The sequence below is a fragment of the Salmo trutta genome, chromosome 19 (genome assembly GCF_901001165.1).
Source record: "Salmo trutta chromosome 19, fSalTru1.1, whole genome shotgun sequence".
Lineage (NCBI taxonomy): Eukaryota > Metazoa > Chordata > Actinopteri > Salmoniformes > Salmonidae > Salmo > Salmo trutta.
This window is the reverse complement of record NC_042975.1, coordinates 2,630,393-2,652,103: the sequence shown is the minus strand read 5'-3', so window position 1 is coordinate 2,652,103 and position 21,711 is coordinate 2,630,393. Positions and strand designations below refer to the sequence as shown.

General features: G+C 43.4%; 1 protein-coding gene across 1 annotated transcript; it reads right to left on the bottom strand.

Annotated features, from left to right (window-relative positions):
- Positions 1-2,166: 2,166 nt before the first annotated feature.
- LOC115155046 (macrophage mannose receptor 1-like) lies at positions 2,167-20,403 on the bottom strand. The gene is made up of 6 exons (XM_029701841.1): positions 20,355-20,403; positions 19,631-19,666; positions 3,358-3,726; positions 2,965-3,122; positions 2,683-2,878; positions 2,167-2,327 (listed from the first exon to the last, which is right to left on the bottom strand). The coding sequence occupies exons 2-6, from the start codon at positions 19,662-19,664 to the stop codon at positions 2,167-2,169; spliced, it is 918 nt and encodes a 305-aa protein (XP_029557701.1). The 5' UTR covers positions 19,665-19,666; positions 20,355-20,403.
- Between the last annotated feature and the right edge of the window lie 1,308 nt (positions 20,404-21,711).

Genomic DNA, 21,711 nt, shown 5'->3' with positions numbered 1-21,711 from the left:
CCCCTCCCTAAGTTGGAGAGAGACCCCTTTTCCCATTATCAGTTTCTGCAAGGTCGGTCTTCCTCTTTTCTGTGGTTTCAACTATGCCCTGCTCATTTTGCGAAATAGTAACACAAAGGCCTAGTCACACACATGATAGATTATGACTAACATTATTATAGCCTTATAATTATAATACATTTCACACAGTTATATGGTTTCAGGGTGGAATACTTTTAGTCATTATCTTTAAACATACAAATTCATCTATCAATAACCCGTAATGAAATAGGTAATAAGATAACAGTAATAATAATGGTAAGAATCCAATTCAATAAGAGGAATATACAACATAAAATAATATTCAATCATTTAAACGATTAATTTCTATAATAGCTTGAGTATCCGTCACCTTACTCAATGTAAATCTGAATATGTCTGGAACAGTGTGTTGGGATGTAGGATTCAGCTGGTCCAGGACATCAGGAACAATGTGATGGGATGTAGGATTCAGCTGGTCCAGCGATCAGGAACAGTGTGTTGGGATGTAGGATTCAGCTGGTCCAGATTTCAGGGTTTGTTTTTAGTAGTCTGCATTACAGAACAAATAAATAAAAAATACAAGATTAGTGAAATAGGGAGAGAGTGAGTGAGTGAGTGAGTGAGTGAGAGAGAGAGAGAGAGAGATGAGCTGAGTTCACAAACCTGTTCTACAAACACACTGAAGCCTCAGGACCAGAACATCCAATCAATCAGAATAAACCAAATTACAAACAGTCAAAACAAAACTACATTGCTTATTGGGAAACACTAGCACCAAGCAAATGCAGCGCTTATCTGGCACTAAATCGACAGTACACCGGTGGCTAACTATTTGACCATGGTTACAGATCAAACCTAGAAAAACCTTTACAAAGTGCAGGCTGAGTGAGCACAGCCTTGCCATTGAGAAGGGTAGACACAGGAAAACCTGGCTTCCTGTAGAGGAAAGGCTGTGCAACCACTGCACAACAGCAGAACCTGAGACAGAGCTGCATTTCCTGACAAAATGACAAAATATAAAACAATTAGAGAGTGTCATTTCCCCAAATTTGAAACCCTTATTCAAGGTTTCAAGACCTCTCTGCTGAGGATAGACTACCCGTCCTGTTGGGGGAGGACGCAGAAGAGCTGTGGGTTGGCAGCACACTACATTGCTGCCTGCCATAAGTTGAGGGACAGTGTTTGACAGGACCAATAAACGTACACATGTCCTCTACTGCATGCTTATTGTTATAGTTCAATGTCTGGTTATTCTGACCCTTGGTTATTGTTGTTTACTGTTTGTCCCTTGACAATTTTGATTATTATTATCTTAACTGTCACGCTTGTCGTTGGTATGGAGGACCAAAACGCAGCAGGTGTACGCTCATCTTGACATTTATTTACTCAAAAAATGAACATACAAAACTAAACGAACGACGAAACAGTCTTTGAAAGGCTCACTCAGCAAAACAAGAAAACAATCTCCCACAAATGCACAGACAGACATCACAACCCAACTATATAGAGACTTTCCAGTCAAAGGGCACACCAAAACAGCTGCCTTCAATTTGGAAGTCCACCCCAATTAACCCAACATATCGAAACAGCACTCAAGTAGGCACTACACCATAGAAATACATGGAACCTAGACCACAACTCAAAACCCTGAAAATAATAAATCAACGCCCTCCTAACTAACACACCACCCTGAACCACTAAAACAAATACCTATGCCACGTCCGGACCACACGTACAAATAAACAATTAACCCTTATCACTGGCCCAGGACGTGACATTAACAAAGTCAGCTTTGCAATAGTTACGTTGTTATGTCATGCCAATAAAGCAAATTTAATGAGAGAGAGAGGATGAGAGGATGGAGGAGAGAGGAGGGAGAGAGAGAGAGAGAGAGAGAGAGAGAGAGAGAGAGACAATAGTTGAATGAAACCAAAACAGATTAAATCTGACCATCACTCTTGCTGCAGATGAAGTTGAATTTGTCAGTCTCAGGCAGGCCGACCCACTTCCCCCCGTCTCTCCTCTATGGGCCCCCGTGTTCCCACGCTGCTCCTTCCTGTACTGTAGCCCTCCCCGTCGGCCCAGTTGTGGAAGCAGGACTCTTCTCCATTGACCCAGAACCAGAGTCCAGGGTGCAGGTGTACCTCAGGCCCAGCCAGACGTAGGACTGGAGGCCTTCTTGGCTCTCTGTCGGACCCAGTGCTGGATGCTGGGGTTGTGGGCAGACACCAGTTCCATGTTCCGGTCTCTGCAGTACCACAGGGCTTCGGACCACGTCTTGTTCTCTGAGACCAGGACCAGCTTATCTGGAGGAAGAGGAGGATATGGAGATTCATGCTAAATATTCACAAAATAACGTTGATTCTAAAGTAAATGTAAATTTTTTTATGAATATGTATCTCACCCTCCCCCCCCTCATCCCCCCCCTCACCCCTCCCCCTCATCCCCTCACCCCTCCCCCCTCACCCCCTCCCCTCAACCCTCATCCCTCCCCCTCACCCCTCCCCTCAACCCTCATCCCTCCCCCTCACCCCTCACCCCTCCCCCTCACCCCTCCCCTCAACCCTCACCCCTCCCCCTCACCCCTCCCCTCAACCCTCATCCCTCCCCCTCACCCCTCACCCCTCCCCCTCACCCCTCCCCTCAACCCTCACCCCTCACCATCATAGCAGATAAAAGGATGTTTGGTGGTAGGAGGATTATCATTCCACTCTCCAGATGGGAGAACTTCCACACAGAGCTTTTCTCCTCCCACAACAGCTGCCCCGTTTGGCTCGCCTGTCATCCAGTTTCTGAAGGTTGAGCCGCTCTGGTCGGACCACCTCCACTCTCTATACAGGCCGATCCACACCTCTTCCTGTAAAATGTTTTGCAAATGCTGATTATGTTTTTAACACGGTGCTCAAAGTGCAAGACAAATTAGGTGAAGGGAAGTGAACTTGCCTGTATGGTGTTATTATGTGTGATGTTCTGTATGGAGCTTTTCTCTGCTTCATCCCTCACACTGGCCAGGTCCGTATGGTTCTGTCTGCAGTAGCGCTGAGCCTCACTCCAAGTCTTCTTTTCAGTGATGAGGATGTACTTACTAGTGAGATTTGTGTCTATTTGATAGAACAGAAGGTATAAAACAAGGGATGAGATATATAACAACATGTTCCAATAAAGACAAGTTCAAACAGACAAATACATGTCCGTAAATAAACTGGTAGAAATAAAAGGTTTTCAATAAAATATGAATCTGTTGGACTGAATCCAAACTGTTTGGTGTTTGACTGGTTGACAAACAGAAAGATGGAAGGAAGGACAGTGAAAAGGCTGACTGATAGAGGAACTCACCATAGCAGACAAAATTATGTTGTTCTCCACAGTTCGCATCATGCCATGACCCATTTTGCATCCACACACAGAACTCATTGTTTTTTACATTATTTGGTTGGCCTTTACTTTTGTCCCAAAACCCCTCCCTCTCTAACTCTGTGTCTCCCAGAGACCACCTCCAGCTGGTGTTATACAACCCTATCCAGGCTGGTTCAGTTAATAACACAGCCTTTATTGTGTTATTGAGCCTGTTCATATCTGCCATGTCGTCTATGGAGGCCAGGTCAGTGTAGTTCTGTCTGCAGTAACTCTGAGCTTCAGTCCAGTTTTTACTGATGTCCACAAAGTGGAACTGATGAGAGAGGCATGAGGGGAGGACAGACAGCCCTGTGGAGAACAAACCAACATTATGACTGTACTAACAAAACACACACACACACACACAAACTAACCTGAAAACACACAAACTAACCGTTGACATCAATGATAATGGTAATTGATGACAGACAGACAGACAGACAGACAGACAGACAGACAGACAGACAGACAGACAGACAGACAGACAGACAGACAGACAGACAGACAGACAGACAGACAGACAGACAGACAGACAGACAGACAGACAGACAGACAGACAGACAGACAGACACTGGGTGAGCTCGTTTTACACAGCCAGGGGACGGTGAACTATGTGAGCGATGAAGGAAGAGTTTGCCATTGTAAAGGAGCGCTGTAAAGCCGGGGCGCGGCGAATATCATCACTAACTAAAACACAACAAATAAGGAAACATTTTCAGACAAATCTGAAAGATCTGCTTTCCCAGACTGCACCATGTCACCGTTCCGTCTGTCTGGTGACTGTTGAAACGGTTCATCACGGAGCAGAACTTAGTTTGTAGACACCACATGCGTTTTATTATTGTTTTGTTTTTGACTCCATCCCTCATTCCCAACCTCGCCGTCGGTTTTGAGTGGGGCATTCAGCTTTCGCCTGCTAGGCTCCAGAAATACATCTCGAGTGCTACCAGCCATGTAAAACAAGCTCACACACACACACACACACACACACACACACACACACACACACACACACACACACACACACACACACACACACACACACACACACACACACACACACACACACACACACACACACACACACACACACACACACACGGACAAACACACACGAAAACACATGAACCCCAACCTGAGAAGAACAGGAGAAAGAGAGAGTGGCCCATCCCTGGAGAATGGAGGATAACAGTCTGGTGAACAAATACCAACAACTAAACTTCAACTTCTACCAGCAGCATGGCTGCATGCTTTAGATTTTGAATTTAACGTCATGAAATGTAATGACTGAAAGAACATATCAATATTTTTTATTTGAGTGAATTTTTACTTTATGGATGGTTTGCACTGCCAGACTTATCTGTTATTCTACTGCTCAAAAATATATTTATAAGCATTACAACATTTACTAAATAACAATACACATGAATGTTTACTAAATAACAACACACATGAATGTTTACTAAATAACAACACACATTAACGTTTACTAAGTAATAATACACATGAATGTTTACTAAATAACAATACAAATCTGTGTTTACTAAATAACAATAAACATTAATGTTTACTAAATAACAATACACATTTCTGTTTACTAAATAACAATACACATTTATGTTTACTAAATAACGATACACATTTCTGTTTACTAAATAACAATACACATTACTGTTTACTAAATAACAACACACATTTATGTTTACTAAATAACAATACACATTAATGTTTACTAAATAACAATACACATTTATTTTTACTAAATAGCAATAAACATTTATGTTTACTAAATAACAATAAACATTTATGTTTACTATATAACAATAAACATTTATGTTTACTAAATAACAACACACATTTATGTTACTAACTGTATTTTACTTTACTCTTTACAAAAGTAGACATGTAGAGTTATGAAAGATATCCTCATACCCGATGTTTGTTGTTGTCGATGTTGTTTCTTGATGTTGTTGTCAGCTCTCCCTCTCCCTCTGAGTGTCTCTGTCCCGTCTGAGACAGGTGGGTGTTATACAGCTATATTATACAGTACTTCCTGCTCTTTGACCTCGTAACGTAGTGATGTCACAGTGGAAGGATGAAAGGCATCCCTGTCAGTTGTTTTGTCTTAGTTCTTCCTCGTAGAGACATGCAAAACACTGGTCAAAGAAAAAAACCCATACAGGAAGAAGGAAATCCAAGAATTTATCAACATGTATTTTTGGAAAACAAAAATAAATTGCAACCCTCCATGTGGCTAAACTATACTAACATGTTGGATTACAATATAATATCTCCTTTAAAAAAGTAAATAGGAAGAACGAAATAGAGAAATCATCAACAGTCATATCCAGCCAAAGTAAATAGGCCTAGATAAAAAACCTCCTGAGTCATTCACTCAGCTCCCTTGTCAGTCACCCTGCTCTAAGGTATTTACCTCTCTGTCAGCCACCCTGCTCTCAGGTATTTACCTCCCTATCAGTCACCCTGCTCTCAGGTATTTGCCTTCCTGTCAGTCACCCTGCTCTCAGGTATTTACCTCTCTGTCAGCCACCCTGCTCTCAGGTATTTACCTCCCTATCAGTCACCCTGCTCTCAGGTATTTACCTCCCTATCAGTCACCCTGCTCTCAGGTATTTATCTCCCTGTCAGTCACCCTGCTCTCAGGTATTTACCTCTCTGTCAGCCACCCTGCTCTCAGGTATTTACCTCCCTATCAGTCACCCTGCTCTCAGGTATTTATCTCCCTGTCAGTCACCCTGCTCTCAGGTATTTACCTCCATGTCAGTCACCCTGCTCTCAGGTATTTGTCTTCCAAAGAGTCAACAAAGAACCGTTTTGTAGAGTCACTCTGCGAAGAACCCTTTTGTAACTGTTTTTTCTAAGAGTGAATATCTGTTTTATCGTTTAGAAAATGAAAGTACTTTGTGTGTCTATTCCCCGATTTGAAGGTGTCATGAGCATTTGGAGCAATTCACTTATGTTTATGAAAGTAGTCACAAGTGTGTTATCTGGTCCTATATTCCGAGCACACAATGATGACATCAAGCTTGTGACTCTACAAACTTGTTGGACGCATTTGCAGTTTGTTTGTTGTGTTTCAGATTATTTTGTGCCCAATATTTATTTATTTTTTATAATGTATTGTGTCATTTTGGAGTCACTTTTTTTTGTGTGTACTTTTTTACCACTTTTTCTCCCCAATTGGTAGTTACAGTCTTGTCCCATCGCTGCAACTCCCCTACGGACTCGGGAGAGGCGAATGTCAAGAGCCATGCGTCCTAGGAAACATGACCCTGCCAAGCCGCACTGTTTGTTGACACACTGCTTGCTTAACCCAGAAGCCAGCCGCACCAATGAGTCGGAGGAAACGGTGTGGAACTGGCAACCAATGTCAGCGTGCATGTGCCCGGCCAGCCACAAGGAGTTGCTAGAATGCAATGGGACAAGGACATCCTGGCCGGCCAAACCCTCCCCTAACCTGGACGATGCTGGGTCAATCGTACACCGCCTCATGGGTCTCCCGATTGCGGCCGGCTGCGACACAGCCACGGGATCGAACCTGGGTCTGTAGTGACACCTCAAGCACTGTGATGCAGTGGCTCAGGAGGCCTTGGAGTCAATTCTATTGTAAATAAGAATATAACATGTTTCTGAACACTTCTACATTAATGTGAATGCTACCACGATTATGGATAATCCTGAATGAATCATGAATAATGATGAGTGACAACGTTACAGAGGGTCAAAAATCGTATCCCCAAGACATGCTAACCTCTCACCATTACCAGTAATAGGGGAGGCTATCATTTTTGCAGGGTATGATATCTATGCTATCCTGAAAGAGGAATTAAATCACATTTTCCTCACTAGTGAGCAGATTTAATTAAACAACTCCACCCAAGGTTGATTACACTGACCTGTTGAAGTGACCTAGTGGAGTGACCTAGTGGAGTGACTTAGTGGAGTGACCTAGTGAAGTGACTTAGTGGAGCGACTTAGTGGAGCGATCTAGTGGAGCGACCTAGTGGAGTGACCTAGTGAAGTGAGCTAGTGGAGTGACTTAGTGGAGTGACCTAGTGAAGTGACTTAGTGGAGCGACTTAGTGGAGCGATCTAGTGGAGCGACCTAGTGGAGCGACCTAGTGAAGTGACCTAGTGGAGTGACTTAGTGGAGTGACCAAGTGAAGTGACCTAGTGGAGTGACCAAGTGGAGTGACCTAGTGGAGCGACTTTGTTGAGTGACCTAGTGGAGTGACCTAGTGGAGTGACCTAGTGAAATGACCTAGTGAAGTGACCTAGTGGAGTGACCTAGTGAAGTGACCTAGTGGAGTGACTTAGTGGAGTGACCTAGTGGAGTGACCTAGTGGAGTGTTCTAGTGGAGTGACCTAGTGAAGTGACCTAGTGAAGTGACCTAGTAGAGTGACCTAGTGGAGTGACCTAGTGGAGCGACTTAGTGAAGTGACTTTGTGAAGTGAGCTAGTGGAGTGACCTTGTGGAGTGACCTAGTGGAGTGACCTAGTGGAGTGACCTAGTGGAGTGACTTAGGGGAGTGACTTAGTGGAGTGACCTAGTGGAGTGAATTAGTGGAGTGACTTAGTGAAGTGACTTATTGAAGTGAGCTAATGGAGTGAACTAGTGGAGTGACTTAGTGGAGTGACTTAGTGAAGTGACTTAGTGGAGTGACCTAGTGATGTGACGGAGTAAAGTGACCTAGAGAAGTTACCTAGTGAAGTGACCTGGTGGAGTGAGTTAGTCATGTGATACGTACGCACTCCATGTTCCATCCTTCTCTAGTACTCTGAGTAGTCTGGAGTGTTCTAACGTGTTGGAGTGTACCAGAGTGTACTAATGTGTTGGAGTGAACCAGAGTGTTCTAACGTGTTGGAGTGAACCAGAGTGTTCTAACGTGTTGGAGTGTACCAGAGTGTACTAATGTGTTGGAGTGAACCAGAGTGTTCTAACGTGTTGGAGTGTACCAGAGTGTTCTAACGTGTTGGAGTGTACCAGAGTGTACTAACGTGTTGGAGTGTACCAGAGTGTACTAATGTGTTGGAGTGAACCAGAGTGTACTAATGTGTTGGAGTGAACCAGAGTGTTCTAACGTGTTGGAGTGTACCAGAGTGTTCTAACGTGTTGGAGTGTTCTAGCGTGTTTGGAGTGTACCAGAGTGTACTAACGTGTTGGAGTGTACCAGAGTGTTCTAACGTGTTGGAGTGTACCAGAGTGTACTAACGTGTTGGAGTGTACCAGAGTGTTCTAACGTGTTGGAGTGTACCAGAGTGTTGGAGTGTACCAGAGTGTACTAACGTGTTGGAGTGTACCAGAGTGTTCTAACTTGTTGGAGTGTACCAGAGTGTTCTAACGTGTTGGAGTGTTCTAGCGTGTTGGAGTGTACCAGAGTGTACTAACGTGTTGCAGTGTACCAGAGTGTTCTAGCGTGTTGGAGTGTACCAGAGTGTACTAACGTGTTGGAGTGTACCAGAGTGTTCTAACGTGTTGGAGTGTACCAGAGTGTACTAACGTGTTGGAGTGAACCAGAGTGTTCTAACGTGTTGGAGTGTACCAGAGTGTTCTAACGTGTTGGAGTGTACTAATGTGTTGGAGTGTATCAGAGTGTTCTAACGTGTTGGAGTGTACCAGAGTGTTCTAACATGTTGGAGTGTACCAGAGTGTACTAATGTGTTGGAGTGTACTAGCGTGTTGGAGTGTACCAGAGTGTTCTAACATGTTGGAGTTTACCAGAGTGTTCTAATGTGTTGGAGTGTACTAGCGTGTTGGAGTGTACCAGAGTGTTCTAACGTGTTGGAGTTTACTAGAGTGTTCTAACGTGTTGGAGTGTACTAGCGTGTTGGAGTGTACCAGAGTGTTCTAACTTGTTGGAGTGTACCAGAGTGTTCTAACGTGTTGGAGTGTACCAGAGTGTTCTAACGTGTTGGAGTGTACTAGCGTGTTGGAGTGTACCAGAGTGTTCTAACATGTTGGAGTGTACTAGCGTGTTGGAGTGTACCAGGGTGTTCTAACGTGTTGGAGTGTACCAGAGTGTTCTAACGTGTTGGAGTGTACCAGAGTGTTCTAACGTGTCAGAGTGTACCAGAGTGTTTTAATGTGTTGGAGTGTACCAGAGTGTTCTAACGTGTTGGAGTGTACCAGAGTGTACTAACGTGTTGGAGTGTACCAGAGTGTTCTAGCGTGTTGGAGTGTTCCAGAGTGTTCTAACGCGTTGGAGTGTACCAGAGTGTTGTAACGTGTTGGAGTGTACCAGAGTGTTCTAACATTCCAACCTCTCCTCTGGGACCCCAAACCTCTCCTCAGGGACTCGCAAACCTCTCCTCAGGGACCTCTAATCTCTCCTCAGGGACCTCCAGCCATTCCAATCACCCCTCAGGGACCTCCAGCCGTTCCAATCACCCCTCAGGGACCTCCAGCCATTCCAACCTCTCCTCAGGGACCTCCAGCCATTCCAACCTCTCCTCTGGGACCTCCAGCCAATCCAACCTCTCCTCAGGGACCTCCAGCCGTTCCAACCTCTCCTCAGGGACCTCCAGTCATTCCAAAATCTCCTCAGGGACTCGCAAACTTCTCCTCAGGGACCCCCAACCTCTCCTCTAGGACCTCCAGCCGTTCCAACCTCTCCTCTGGGATCTCCAGCCATTCCAACCTCTCCTCTGCGACCTCCAGCCGTACCATGTATTTGATCTATTCTAGAGCTAATATATCGGATTTATCTGGTACAGCTAGTTTAGGACTACAACAACAACTACTGGTACAGCTAGTTCAGGACTACAACAACAACTACGGCTAGTTCAGGACTACAACAACTACTGGTACAGCTAGTTCAGGACTACAACAACAACTGGTACAGCTAGTTCAGGACTACAACAACAACTGGTACAGCTAGTTCAGGACTACAACAACTACTGATGCAGCTAGTTCAGGACTACAACAACAGCTGGTACAGCTAGTTCAGGACTACAACAACAACTGGTGCAGCTAGTTGAGGACTACAACAACTGGTACAGCTAGTTCAGGACTACAACAACTACTGGTACAGCTAGTTCAGGACTACAACAGCAACTGGTACAGCTAGTTCAGGACTACAACAACAACTGGTGCAGCTAGTTGAGGACTACAACTACTGGTACAGCTAGTTCAGGACTACAACAACAACTGGTGCAGCTAGTTAAGGACTACAACAACTGGTACAGCTAGTTCAGGACTACAACGACATGGTGAAATGTCTGGAGGTCCCTGAGGAGAGGTTGGAATGGCTGGCGGTCCAATAGGTGAGGTGTGAGAACCACTGCTATACTTGACAGTCATGGAACAACGCAGCCTGTTGGGGCAGGCATCAGTATCCTAAAGGTAGATGAGTCGGTGGACCCCATACAGTAAGGCGTCTTTCTACTGTCAGGCTGCGTCCACACCTGAGCACCTGCCCTGAGGGTAGTCAAATCATTTGGCTGCAGTCAAACACATGCAGACGCAGGCTCACGCACACACACATGCACATACTGCCTGCGGCAACTCAAACCCTTTGACGAACTTAACAGTCAGTTAGTCACACCCTCACAGTATTTTTGCATTTCCCCCCACCTAAACTCCAACCCCTAACCCCTCAGACAAGCCTTCTAGCTTTCTTCTCCTGTAACCCCAACTCTCCTCCTCTCCTCCTCTCCTCCTCCTCTCCCCCTCTTCTCCTCTCCTCCTCTCCCCTCTTCTCCTCTCATCCTCCTCTCTCTCTCCTCCTCTCCTCCTCCTCCTCCTCTCTCTCTCTCTTCCTCTCCTCCTCTCCCCTCTCCTCCTCTCCTCCACTCTCCTCTCCTCCTCTCCCCCTCTTCTCCTCTCCTCCTCCTCTCTCTCTCCTCCTCTCCTCCACTCTCCCCCTCTCCTCCACTCTCCTCTCCTCCTCTCCTCCACTCTCCCCCTCTCCTCCTCTCCTCCCATCCTCCTCTTTTCTCTCCTCCTTTCCCCCTCTCCTCTCATCCTCCTCTTTCTCTCTCTTCCTCCTCTCCTCGTCCTCTCTCTCTAAACTCTCTCTTCATGTTCTCCTGCATCTCTCCTTCCTCTCTCCTTGTCCTCCCTCTCTAAACTCTCTCTTCATGTTCTCCTGCATCTCTCCTTCCTCTCTCATTGTCCTCACTCTCTAAACTCTCTCTTCCCTTTTCCCTCCATCTCTCTACTGTATATTTATTGTTCTTCTCTGTTCCCTCTCTCCTCCATCTCTCTTCTGTATATGTATTGTCCTCCTTCTCCTCCCTTCTCTGTCAGTCTCTCTTTCTCTCTGTCTGCCTCTGTCTTTCTTTCTCTCTCTCTCTTTCTCTCTCAAACTAATGAAGCTATAGGGAAGGGGAGGAAGAAAGCAAAGGATGGAAAGTGAAAAGTAACCAGTTACACTGAGGCCACAGGAGCTGGGAACTCCCTCTAGTGGTAGACTCATGCCAGTACATGGAGTTTAGGTCTTCCATTATGCTGAATACTGTGAGGAGGACTCCCTCTAGTGGTAGAGTCATGCCAGTACATGGAGTTTGGGTCTTCTATTATGCTGAAAACTGTGAGGACTCCAGTAGATGGTGGTCCTGCCTTTTAATATTAGGGGAGACCAGGGTTGGTTGTCTCGGGGGTTGTTTGTCTCAGGGGTTGGTTGTCTCAGGATTTGGTTGTCCCACGGGGGACCAGTACGGGAAAAAATTGTATGAAATGTATGTATTCACTACTGTAAGTCGCTCTGGATAAGAGCATCTGCTAAATGACTAAAATGTAAAATGTAAAAATGTTGGTTGTCTTGGGGGTTGGTTGTCTTGGGGGATGGTTGTCTCGGGGGATGGGTGTCTCGGGGGATGGGTGTCTCGGGGGATGGTTGTCTCGGGGGATGGTTGTCTCGGGGGTTGGTTGTCTTGGGGGTTGGTTGTCTTGGGGGTTGGTTGTCTCGGGGGTTGGTTGTCTCAGGGGTAATTATTCTCTAAATGGCATTGTGTAATACTTCCAACCACGCCCACAAATGTCAGTACATATGCAACCACAGCATCCCCAACTTTAAAATTTGTGATTTATTTTTAAGAATTTATCGACCTGGTCAATTCATGTCTCAAAACATTGAGATGAGGGGAATGAATTGGATTTTCTCCTGCATCATCTCTGACATTTTTTCTGACAAGTTCAAAGGTCAAAGGTAATCGAGGAGAGGCGATGAGGAGCGTGAAAGTGGACAAAAAATGAGCTTGTATGAAATTAGCCAGTCCTTCTCCACTCGCGTCATCAGGCAAATTACGTTTACACCTGGCAAACATCCGGTGAAGTTGCAGAAAGCGAAATTCAAAATACAAAAATGGTGATATTAAACATTCATGAAAATACAAGTGTCATACATCAGTTAAAAGCGTAACTTCTTGTTAATCCAGCCACTGTGTCAGATTTCAAAAAGGCTTTACGGCAAAAGCACACGTTGCGATTATCTGAGGACAGCGCCCAGCACACAAAAGCATTAAAAACATTTTCCAACCAGGCAGAGGCGTAACGAAAGTCAGAAATAGCGATTAAATAAATCTCCTTTGAAGATCTTCCTCTGTTTGCAATCCAAAGGGTCCCAGCTACATAATAAATGGTAGTTTTGTTCGATAAAGTCCTTCTTTATATGCCAAAAAAGTCAGTTTAGTTGGCGTGCTTCATTCAGTAATCCACCGGTTTCCCTCGTTCAAAATGCATACAAAATGAATCCAAAATGTTACCAATAAACTTTGCCAAAACAGGTCAAACAACATTTCTAATCAATTCCCAGGTACCCTAATATGTAAATAAACAATCAAATTTACGATGGAGAATAGTATGTTCATTACCGGAGATAAATAACGAAGTGTACACCCTCCACGGAACGCGCTACAAACACTACAGCCAAAAAATGGAGCCACTTAGAAAAACTACAAATTCTAGCTCGTTTTTCCAAAAACAAGCCTAAAACTCTTTCTAAAGACTATTGACATCCAGTGGAAGCCCTAGGAACTGCAATCTGGGAGGTATTCATTTTATATTCCCATAGACAGGCATTGTAATCAGTGGTGAGACAAAAAATAATAAAAAAATCTGGATGGATTGCCCTCGGGTTTTCGCCTGCCACATCAGTTCTGTTATACGCACAGACATTATTTTTAACAGTTTTAGAAGCTTTAGTGTTTTCTATCTAATACTACCAAATATATGCATATCCTAGCTTCTGGGCCTGAGTAACAGGCAGTTTACCTTGGGCACGTCATTCATCAAAACTTCCGAATACTGCCCCCTACTCCGAAGAAGTTAACAACATATTTTGTTTCTGTGACACACACACACATATTTACTCAAAATGTCACCTGTTATTTGCCCGGCATATCCTCGATCAAAGAAAGGCTGATAAAAGATGGTTGCCGACAGAGATGGCCGCCTCGCTTCGAGTCCTTAGGAAACTATGCAGTATTCTGTATTCTGTTTTTTAATGTATTATTTCTTACATTATTACATAAGGAAATCTTAAGAAGAACTATTAGATATAAGAGCAACTTCAACTTAAAAACATTACGACCAGGAATTCAACTTTCCCTAACCGGATCCCCTGTTTGAACCACCACCCAGGACAATGGATCTAATCCCAGTAGCCGACCCAAAACAACCGCGCCGCAGAAGGGGCAGATGGAGCGGTCTCCTGTTCAGGTTCCGTAGACGTGCACATCGCCCACCACTCACGAGTATACTACTCGCCAATGTCCAGTCTCTTGACAACAAGGTAGATGAAATTCGAGCAAGGGTTGCCTTCCAGAGAGACATCAGAGATTGTAACGTTCTCTGTTTCACGGAAACATGGCTCTCTCGGGATATGTTGTCGGAATCGGTTCAGCCACTGGGCTTCTCCATGCATCGCGCCGACAGAGATAAACACCTCTCTGGGAAGAGGAAGGGCGGGGGTGTATGCTTCATGATTAACAATTCATGGTGTAATCATAACAACATACAGGAACTCAAGTTTAGAATTATAATCTAATAGAAAACAGAAGTGAAGAAGTAATTGCCAGCACTTCTCCAGATCACTTGATATCCACCACCAGGGGAACAGAAGAGAAAAGGGTGGGGGAGAGGGACAGAGAGGGAGAGAGACCCGACTATCCACCGCCAGGGGGAGAGAGAGAGGGGGGAGAGAGGAGAGAGAGATCCGACAATCCACCCCCAGGGGGAGAGAGAGAGAGGAGAGAGAAGAGAGAGAGACCTGACTATCCACCGCCAGGGGGAGAGAGAGAGAGGCGAGAGGAGAGAGAGGAGAGAACCGACTATCCACTGCCAGAGGGAGAGAGAGAGGAGAGAGAGGAGAGAGAGACCCGACTATCTACCGCCAGAAGGAGGGAGAGAGAGAGGAGAGAGAGGAGAACTGAATAGAATCCACAAACCTCCACAACTGAATAGAAACTACAAACCTCCACAACTGAATAGAAACTACAAACCTCCATAACTGAAATGAAACTCCAAACCTCCACAACTGAATAGATAGGAGCATGTCAGGTTGATATATTAGAGGTTTCCATGCAGAATGGGCCCCACATATAGAGGTTTCCATACAGAATGGACCCCACATATAGAGGTTTCCATGTAGAATGGACCCCACATATAGAGGTTTCCATGCAGAATGGGCCCCACATATAGAGGTTTCCATGCAGAATGGGCCCCACATATAGAGGTTTCCATGCAGAATGGGCCCCACATATAGAGGTTTCCATGCAGAATGGGCCCCACATATAGTGGTTTCCATGCAGAATGGACCCCACATATAGAGGTTTCCATGCAGAATGGGCCCCACATATAACTATCCCATTTTGATTTCTCCCCTTACCCCAATCGCATAATTCATATCAATATTGGAACAGAACATAGTTTGATAGTTTTTTTGAAACACAGATTCTTGCAGTTTTATCATCACACCAGCAGGGGGTGCTGCAGGACCTTCACCTCCAGTACTTCCCGTGGCTGAAAACCTGGCAATAGACACACTAAAGAATCTGGCAAGTGAGCTCGTCCAGTCTCACTTTGATTGCCTGCACATCATGGTTCACCAGCAGCCCCACACAGCTCCAGAATAAGCTACAGACCAGACAAACAAGCTTGTTTTGACAAAAGGAGGGTGATGTGAAAATATTTTTTACATTGAGAAGTTTAAAAAAACAAAATATTACTCATTGAGTTGGAACAAACCCCCTTTATATACAAATAATGATTTATGTACCCTTAAGGCTTTATGTTCCCTTAAGGCTTTATGTTCCCTTAAGGCTTTATGTTCCCTTAAGGCTTTATGTTCCCTTAAGGCTTTATGTACCCTTAAGTTCCTGAGTGTTGGTCCAGTGGTTTTGGAAGATACTGACATGTGACCAAAGTTCTACCACCTTCAGTCCGTGTTGCAGCTGGTATAATTGTTTAGTGCATGCTTTTAGATCATGTTGCAGCTAATAAAATTTAGCACTAATACCCAGTAATGAAATAGGTAACAAGATAACCAGTAATGAAATAGGTAATAAGATAAGCGGTAATGAAATAGGTAATAAGATAAACAGTAATGATATGGGTAATAAGATAAACAGTAATGAAATAGGTAATAAGATAAACAGTAATGATATGGGTAATAAGATAAACAGTAATGAAATAGGTAATAAGATAAACCGTAATGAATTAACCAGTAATGAAATAGGTAATAAGATAACAAGTAATGAATTAACCAGTAATGAAATAGGTAATACGAGATCCTGGAATGAATTAACCAGTAATGAGATAGGTAATAAGATATCCAGTAATGAAATAGGTAATAAGATAAACGGTAATGAAATAGGTAATAAGATAACCAGTAATGGAATGGGTAATAAGATAAACAGTAATGAAATAGGTAATAAGATAACCAGTAATGATATAGGTAATAAGGTAACTGTCAAGAGAATTTCTAGGTTCTCAAGGTTCCAAATGAACTGTAATTCATCTACTAGGATCTGTATCCCAAAGGGTGTAAGGGTTTGGTTAATAATAAGAAACAGACAAGAGTCCCATTATACAATAGTCTGGATCTTTATTCAGGAGAGCTCTGCCCTAAAAATGAGGACACAGTCTTTTTATATGTACACACACACACACACACACACACACACACACACACACACACACACACACACACACACACACACAAATGAATTCACATCAGTAGAGAATTCCACCCCGCTTTAGGTGGTTGTATTTTTCCACAGTTCACATACATTGTTAGCACACTTCTGCATCAGGTTTCATTATCTTCTACTAGCCGAGCCGTTCCTGACAGTTACACCCCTCCCTGAGTTGGAGAGAGACCCCTTTTCCCATTATCAGTTTCTGCAAGGTCGTCTTCCTCTTTTCTGTGGTTTCAACTATGCCCTGCTCATTTTGCGAAATAGTAACACAGTTATATGGTTTCAGGGTGGGATACTTTTAGTCATTATCTTTAAACATACAAATTCATCTATCAATAACCAGTAATGAAATACTGTCACATCCTGACCAGTAAAGGGGTTATTTGTTATTGTAGTTTGGTCAGGACGTGGTAGGGGGTATTTGTTTTATATGGTTCGGGGTGTGTGTGTAAGTAGAGGGGTGTTGGATTTATGTATTCCGGGGTTTTTGGGCACTGTTCTATGTTAGTGTATTTCTATGTTCTGTCTAGTCTAGTCTATTTCTATGTTTAGTTTATTGAGGTTGGACCTTCAATTGGAAGCAGCAGGTTATCGTTGCTTCTGATTGAAGGTCCCATAATTAGGAGTTTGTTTTCATGGGTTTTTGTGGGAGATTGTGCTATGTATAGCTCTGTGACTTACCGGCCTGTTATTCGTCATTGTGTTTTTGTGTACGTGTTTGTTTTGGTTTTTCCTTCTTTCGCAATTTTAATAAAAGAAGATGAGAGCACATAACCCCGCTGCGTTTTGGTCTCAACACTACGACAACCTTGACAAATAGGTAATAATATAACCAGTAATGAAATAGGTAATAAGATAACCAGTAATGAAATAGGTAATAAGATAAACAGTAATAATAATGGTAAGAATCCAATTCAATAAGAGAATATACAAACATAAAATAATATTAAAATCATTTAAACAATTAATTCTATAAATAGATTGAGTATCCATCACCTTACTCAATGTAAATCTGAATATGTCTGGAACAATGTGTTGGCTGTAGGATTCAGCTGGTCCAGAGATCAGGAACAATGTGTTGGGCTGTAGGATTCAGCTGGTCCAGAGATCAGGAACAATGTGTTGGGCTGTAGGATTCAGCTGGTCCAGATATCAACGTCTGGAACAATGTGTTGGGCTGTAGGATTCAGCTGGTCCAGAGATCAGGAACAATGTCTTGGGCTGTAGAATTCAGCTGGTCCAGAGATCAGGAACAATGTGTTGAGCTGTAGCATTCAGCTGGTCCAGAGATCAGGAACAATGTGTTGGGATGTAGGATTCAGCTGGTCCAGAGATCAGGAACAATGTGTTGGGCTGTAGGATTCAGCTGGTCCAGATATCAACGTCTGGAACAATGTGTTGGGCTGTAGGATTCAGCTGGTCCAGAGATCAGGAACAATGTCTTGGGCTGTAGAATTCAGCTGGTCCAGAGATCAGGAACAATGTGTTGAGCTGTAGCATTCAGCTGGTCCAGAGATCAGGAACAATGTGTTGGGCTGTAGGATTCAGCTGGTCCAGAGATCAGGAACAATGTGTTGGGATGTAGGATTCAGCTGGTCCAGATATCAACGTCTGGAACAATGTGTTGGGCTGTAGGATTCAGCTGGTACTGATTTCAGGGTCTGTTTTTAGAAATCTGCAATACAGAACAAATAAAATAAAAAATACAAGATTAGTGAAATAGTGAGTGAGAGAGAGAAAGACAGACAGAGAGAGAGAGAGAGAGACACAGAGAGAGACACAGAGAGAGAGACAGAGAGAGAAAGACAGACAGAGAGAGAGAGACGTAGAGAGAGAGACAGAGAGAGAGACAGAGAGAGAGAGAGCTGAGTTCACAAACCTGTTCTACTAACACACTGAAGCCTCAGGACCAGAACATCCAATCAATCAGAATAAACCAAATTACAACACAGTCAAAACAAAACTACATTGCTTATTGGGAAACACAAGCACAAACACAAAGCAAAATGCAGTGCTATCTGGCCCTAAATCGACAGTACACCGTGGCTAAATATTTGACCATGGTTACTTATCAAAACCTTAGAAAAACCTTGACAAAGTACAGGCTCAGTGAGCAAAGCCTTGCCATTGAGAAGGGTAGACACAGGAAAACCTGGCTTCCTGTAGAGGAAAGGCTGTGCAACCACTGCACAACAGCAGAACCTGAGACAGAGCTGCATTTCCTGACAAAATGTAAAAAATATAAAACAATTAGAGAGTGTCATTTCCCCAAATTTGAAACCCTTATTCAAGGTTTGAAAGACCTCTCTGATGAGGATAGGCTACCCGTCCTGTTGGGGGAGGACGCAGAGAGCTGTGTGTTGGCAGCTCACTACATTGTTGCCTGCCATAAGATGAGGGACAGTGTCTGACAGACCATTCAACCTGCATATGTCCTCTACTGCATGCTTATTGTTATTGTTCAATGTCTGGTTATTCTGACCCTTGGTTATTGTTGACAGACAGACAGACAGACGGACGGACGGACGGACGGACGGACGGACGGACGGACAGACGGACGGACAGACAGACAGACACTGTGTGAGCTCGTTTTAAACAGCCAGGGGACGGTGAACTATGTGAGCGATGAAGGAAGAGTTTGCCATTGTAAAGGAGCGCTATATAGCCGGGGCGCGGTGAATATCGTCACTAACTAAAACACAACAAATAAGGAAACATTTTCAGACAAATCAAAAGATCTGCTTTCCCAGACTGCACCATGCCACCGTTCCGTCTGTCTGGTGACTGTTGAAACGGTTCATCACGGAGCAGAACTTAGTTTGTGGACACCACATGCTTTTTATTATGGCTTTGTTTTTGACTCCATCCCTCATATCCCACCTCGCCGTCGGTTTTGAGTGGGGCATTCAGTGTTCACCTGCCAGGCTCCAGAAATACAACTTGAGTGTTAACAGCCATGTAAAACCTGCTCACACACACACACACACACACACACACACACACACACACACACACACACGCACAAACACACACAAAAACACATGAACACCAACCTGAGAAGAACAGGAGAAACAGAGAGTGGCCCATCCCTGGAGAATGGAGGATAACAGTCTGGTGAACAAATACCAACAACTAAACTTCAACTTCTACCAGCAGCATGGCTGCATGCTTTAGATTTTGAATTTAACGTCATGAAATGTAATGACTGAAAAAACATGTCAATATTTTCTTTGGAATTATTTGAGTGAATTTTTACTTTATGGATGGTTTGCACTGCCAGACTTTTCTGTTATTCTACTGCTCAAAAATATATTTATAAGCATTACAACATTTACTAAATAACAATACACATGAATGTTTACTAAATAACAACACACATGAATGTTTACTAAATAACAACACACATTAACGTTTACTAAATAACAATACACATTCATGTTTACTAAATAACAATACAAATTTGTGTTTACTAAATAACAATAAACATTAATGTTTACTAAATAACAATACACATTTGTGTTTACTAAAGAACAATAAACATTTATGTTTACTAAATAACAATAAACATTTATGTTTACTAAATAACAACACACGTTTATGTTTACTAAATAACAATACACATTAATGTTTACTAAATAACAATACACATTTATTTTTACTAAATAGCAATAAACATTTATGTTTACTAAATAACAACACGCATTTATGTTACTAACTGTATTTTACTTTACTCTTTACAAAAGTAGACATGTAGAGTTATGAAAGATATCCTCATACCCGATGTTTGTTGTTGTCGATGTTGTTTCTTGATATTGTTGTCAGCTCTCCCTCTCCCTCTGAGTGGCTCTGTCCCGTCTGAGACAGGTGGGTGTTATACAGCTATATTATACAGTACTTCCTGCTCTTTGACCTCGTAATGTAGTAATGTCACAGTGGAAGGATGAAAGGCATCCCTGTCAGTTTTGTCTTAGTTCTTCTTCGTAGAGACATGCAAAACACTGGTCAAAGAAAAAAAAAACATACAGGAAGATGGAAATCCAATAATTTATCAACATGGATTTCTAGAAAACAAAAATAAATTGCAACCCTCCATGTGGCTAAACTATACTAACATGTTGGATTACAATATAATATCTCCTTTAAAAAAATAAATAGGAAGATCGAAAGAGAGAAATCATCAACAGTCAAATCCAGCCAAAGTAAATAGGCCTAGATAAAAAACCTCCTGTGTCAAAACCTCCTTGGCCCTGTCCGGGGGTTTCATCGCATGGGGCCACAGTGTCTCCTGACCCCTCCTGTCTCAGCCCCAGTATTTATGCTGCAGTAGTTTATGTGTCGGGGGGCTAGGGTCAATCTGTCACATCTGGAGTATTTCTCTTGTTTTTTCCGGTGTCCTGTGTGAATTAAAATTTGCTCTCTCTAATTCTCTTTCTTTCTCTCTCTCGGAGGACCTGAGCCCTAGGACCATGCCTCAGGACTACCTGGCTTGATGACTCCTTGCTGTCCCCAGTTCACCTGGCCGTGCTGCTGCTCCAGTTCCAACTGTTCTGCCTGCAGCTATGGAACCCTGACCTGTTCACCGGACGTGTTACCTGTCCCAGACCTGCTGTCCCAGACCTGCTGGAACTCTGACCTGTTCACCGGACGTGCTACCTGTCCCAGACCTGCTGTTTTCAACTCTCTAGAAACAGCAGGAGCGGTAGAGATACACTCAAAGATCGGCTATGAAAAAGCCAACTGACACTTACTCTTGTGATACTGACTTGTTGCACCCTCGACAACTACTATGATTATTATTATTTGACCATGCTGGTCATTTATGAACATTTGAACATCTAGGCCATGTTCTGTTATAATCTCCACCCGGCACAGCCAGAAGAGGACTGGCCACCCCTCATAGCCTGGTTCCTCTCTAGGTTTCTTCCTAGGTTTTGGCCTTTCTAGGGAGTTTTTCCTAGCCACCGTGCTTCTACACCTGCATTGCTTGCTGTTTGGGGTTTTAGGCTGGGTTTCTGTACAGCACTTTGAGATATCAGCTGATGTAAGAAGGGCTATATAAATACATTTGATTTGATTTGATTTAGTGGTTGGTCTGCTTTAGTGGTTGGTCTGCTTTAGTGGTTGGTCTGGTTTA

What these genes read in the sequence shown, in the direction of transcription:
- LOC115155046 (XM_029701841.1), bottom strand. Translation starts at nt 19,664, where the DNA reads ATGGGCCACTCTCTGTTTCTCCTGTTCTTCTCAG. An exon ending in GTTTCTCCTGTTCTTCTCAG is followed by an intron (nt 3,727 to 19,630) that starts GTTGGTGTTCAT and finishes TGTTCTCCACAG; the next exon opens with GGCTGTCTGTCCTCCCCTCA. An exon ending in TCCTTTTATCTGCTATGATG is followed by an intron (nt 2,328 to 2,682) that starts GTGAGGGGTGAG and finishes CTCTTCCTCCAG; the next exon opens with ATAAGCTGGTCCTGGTCTCA.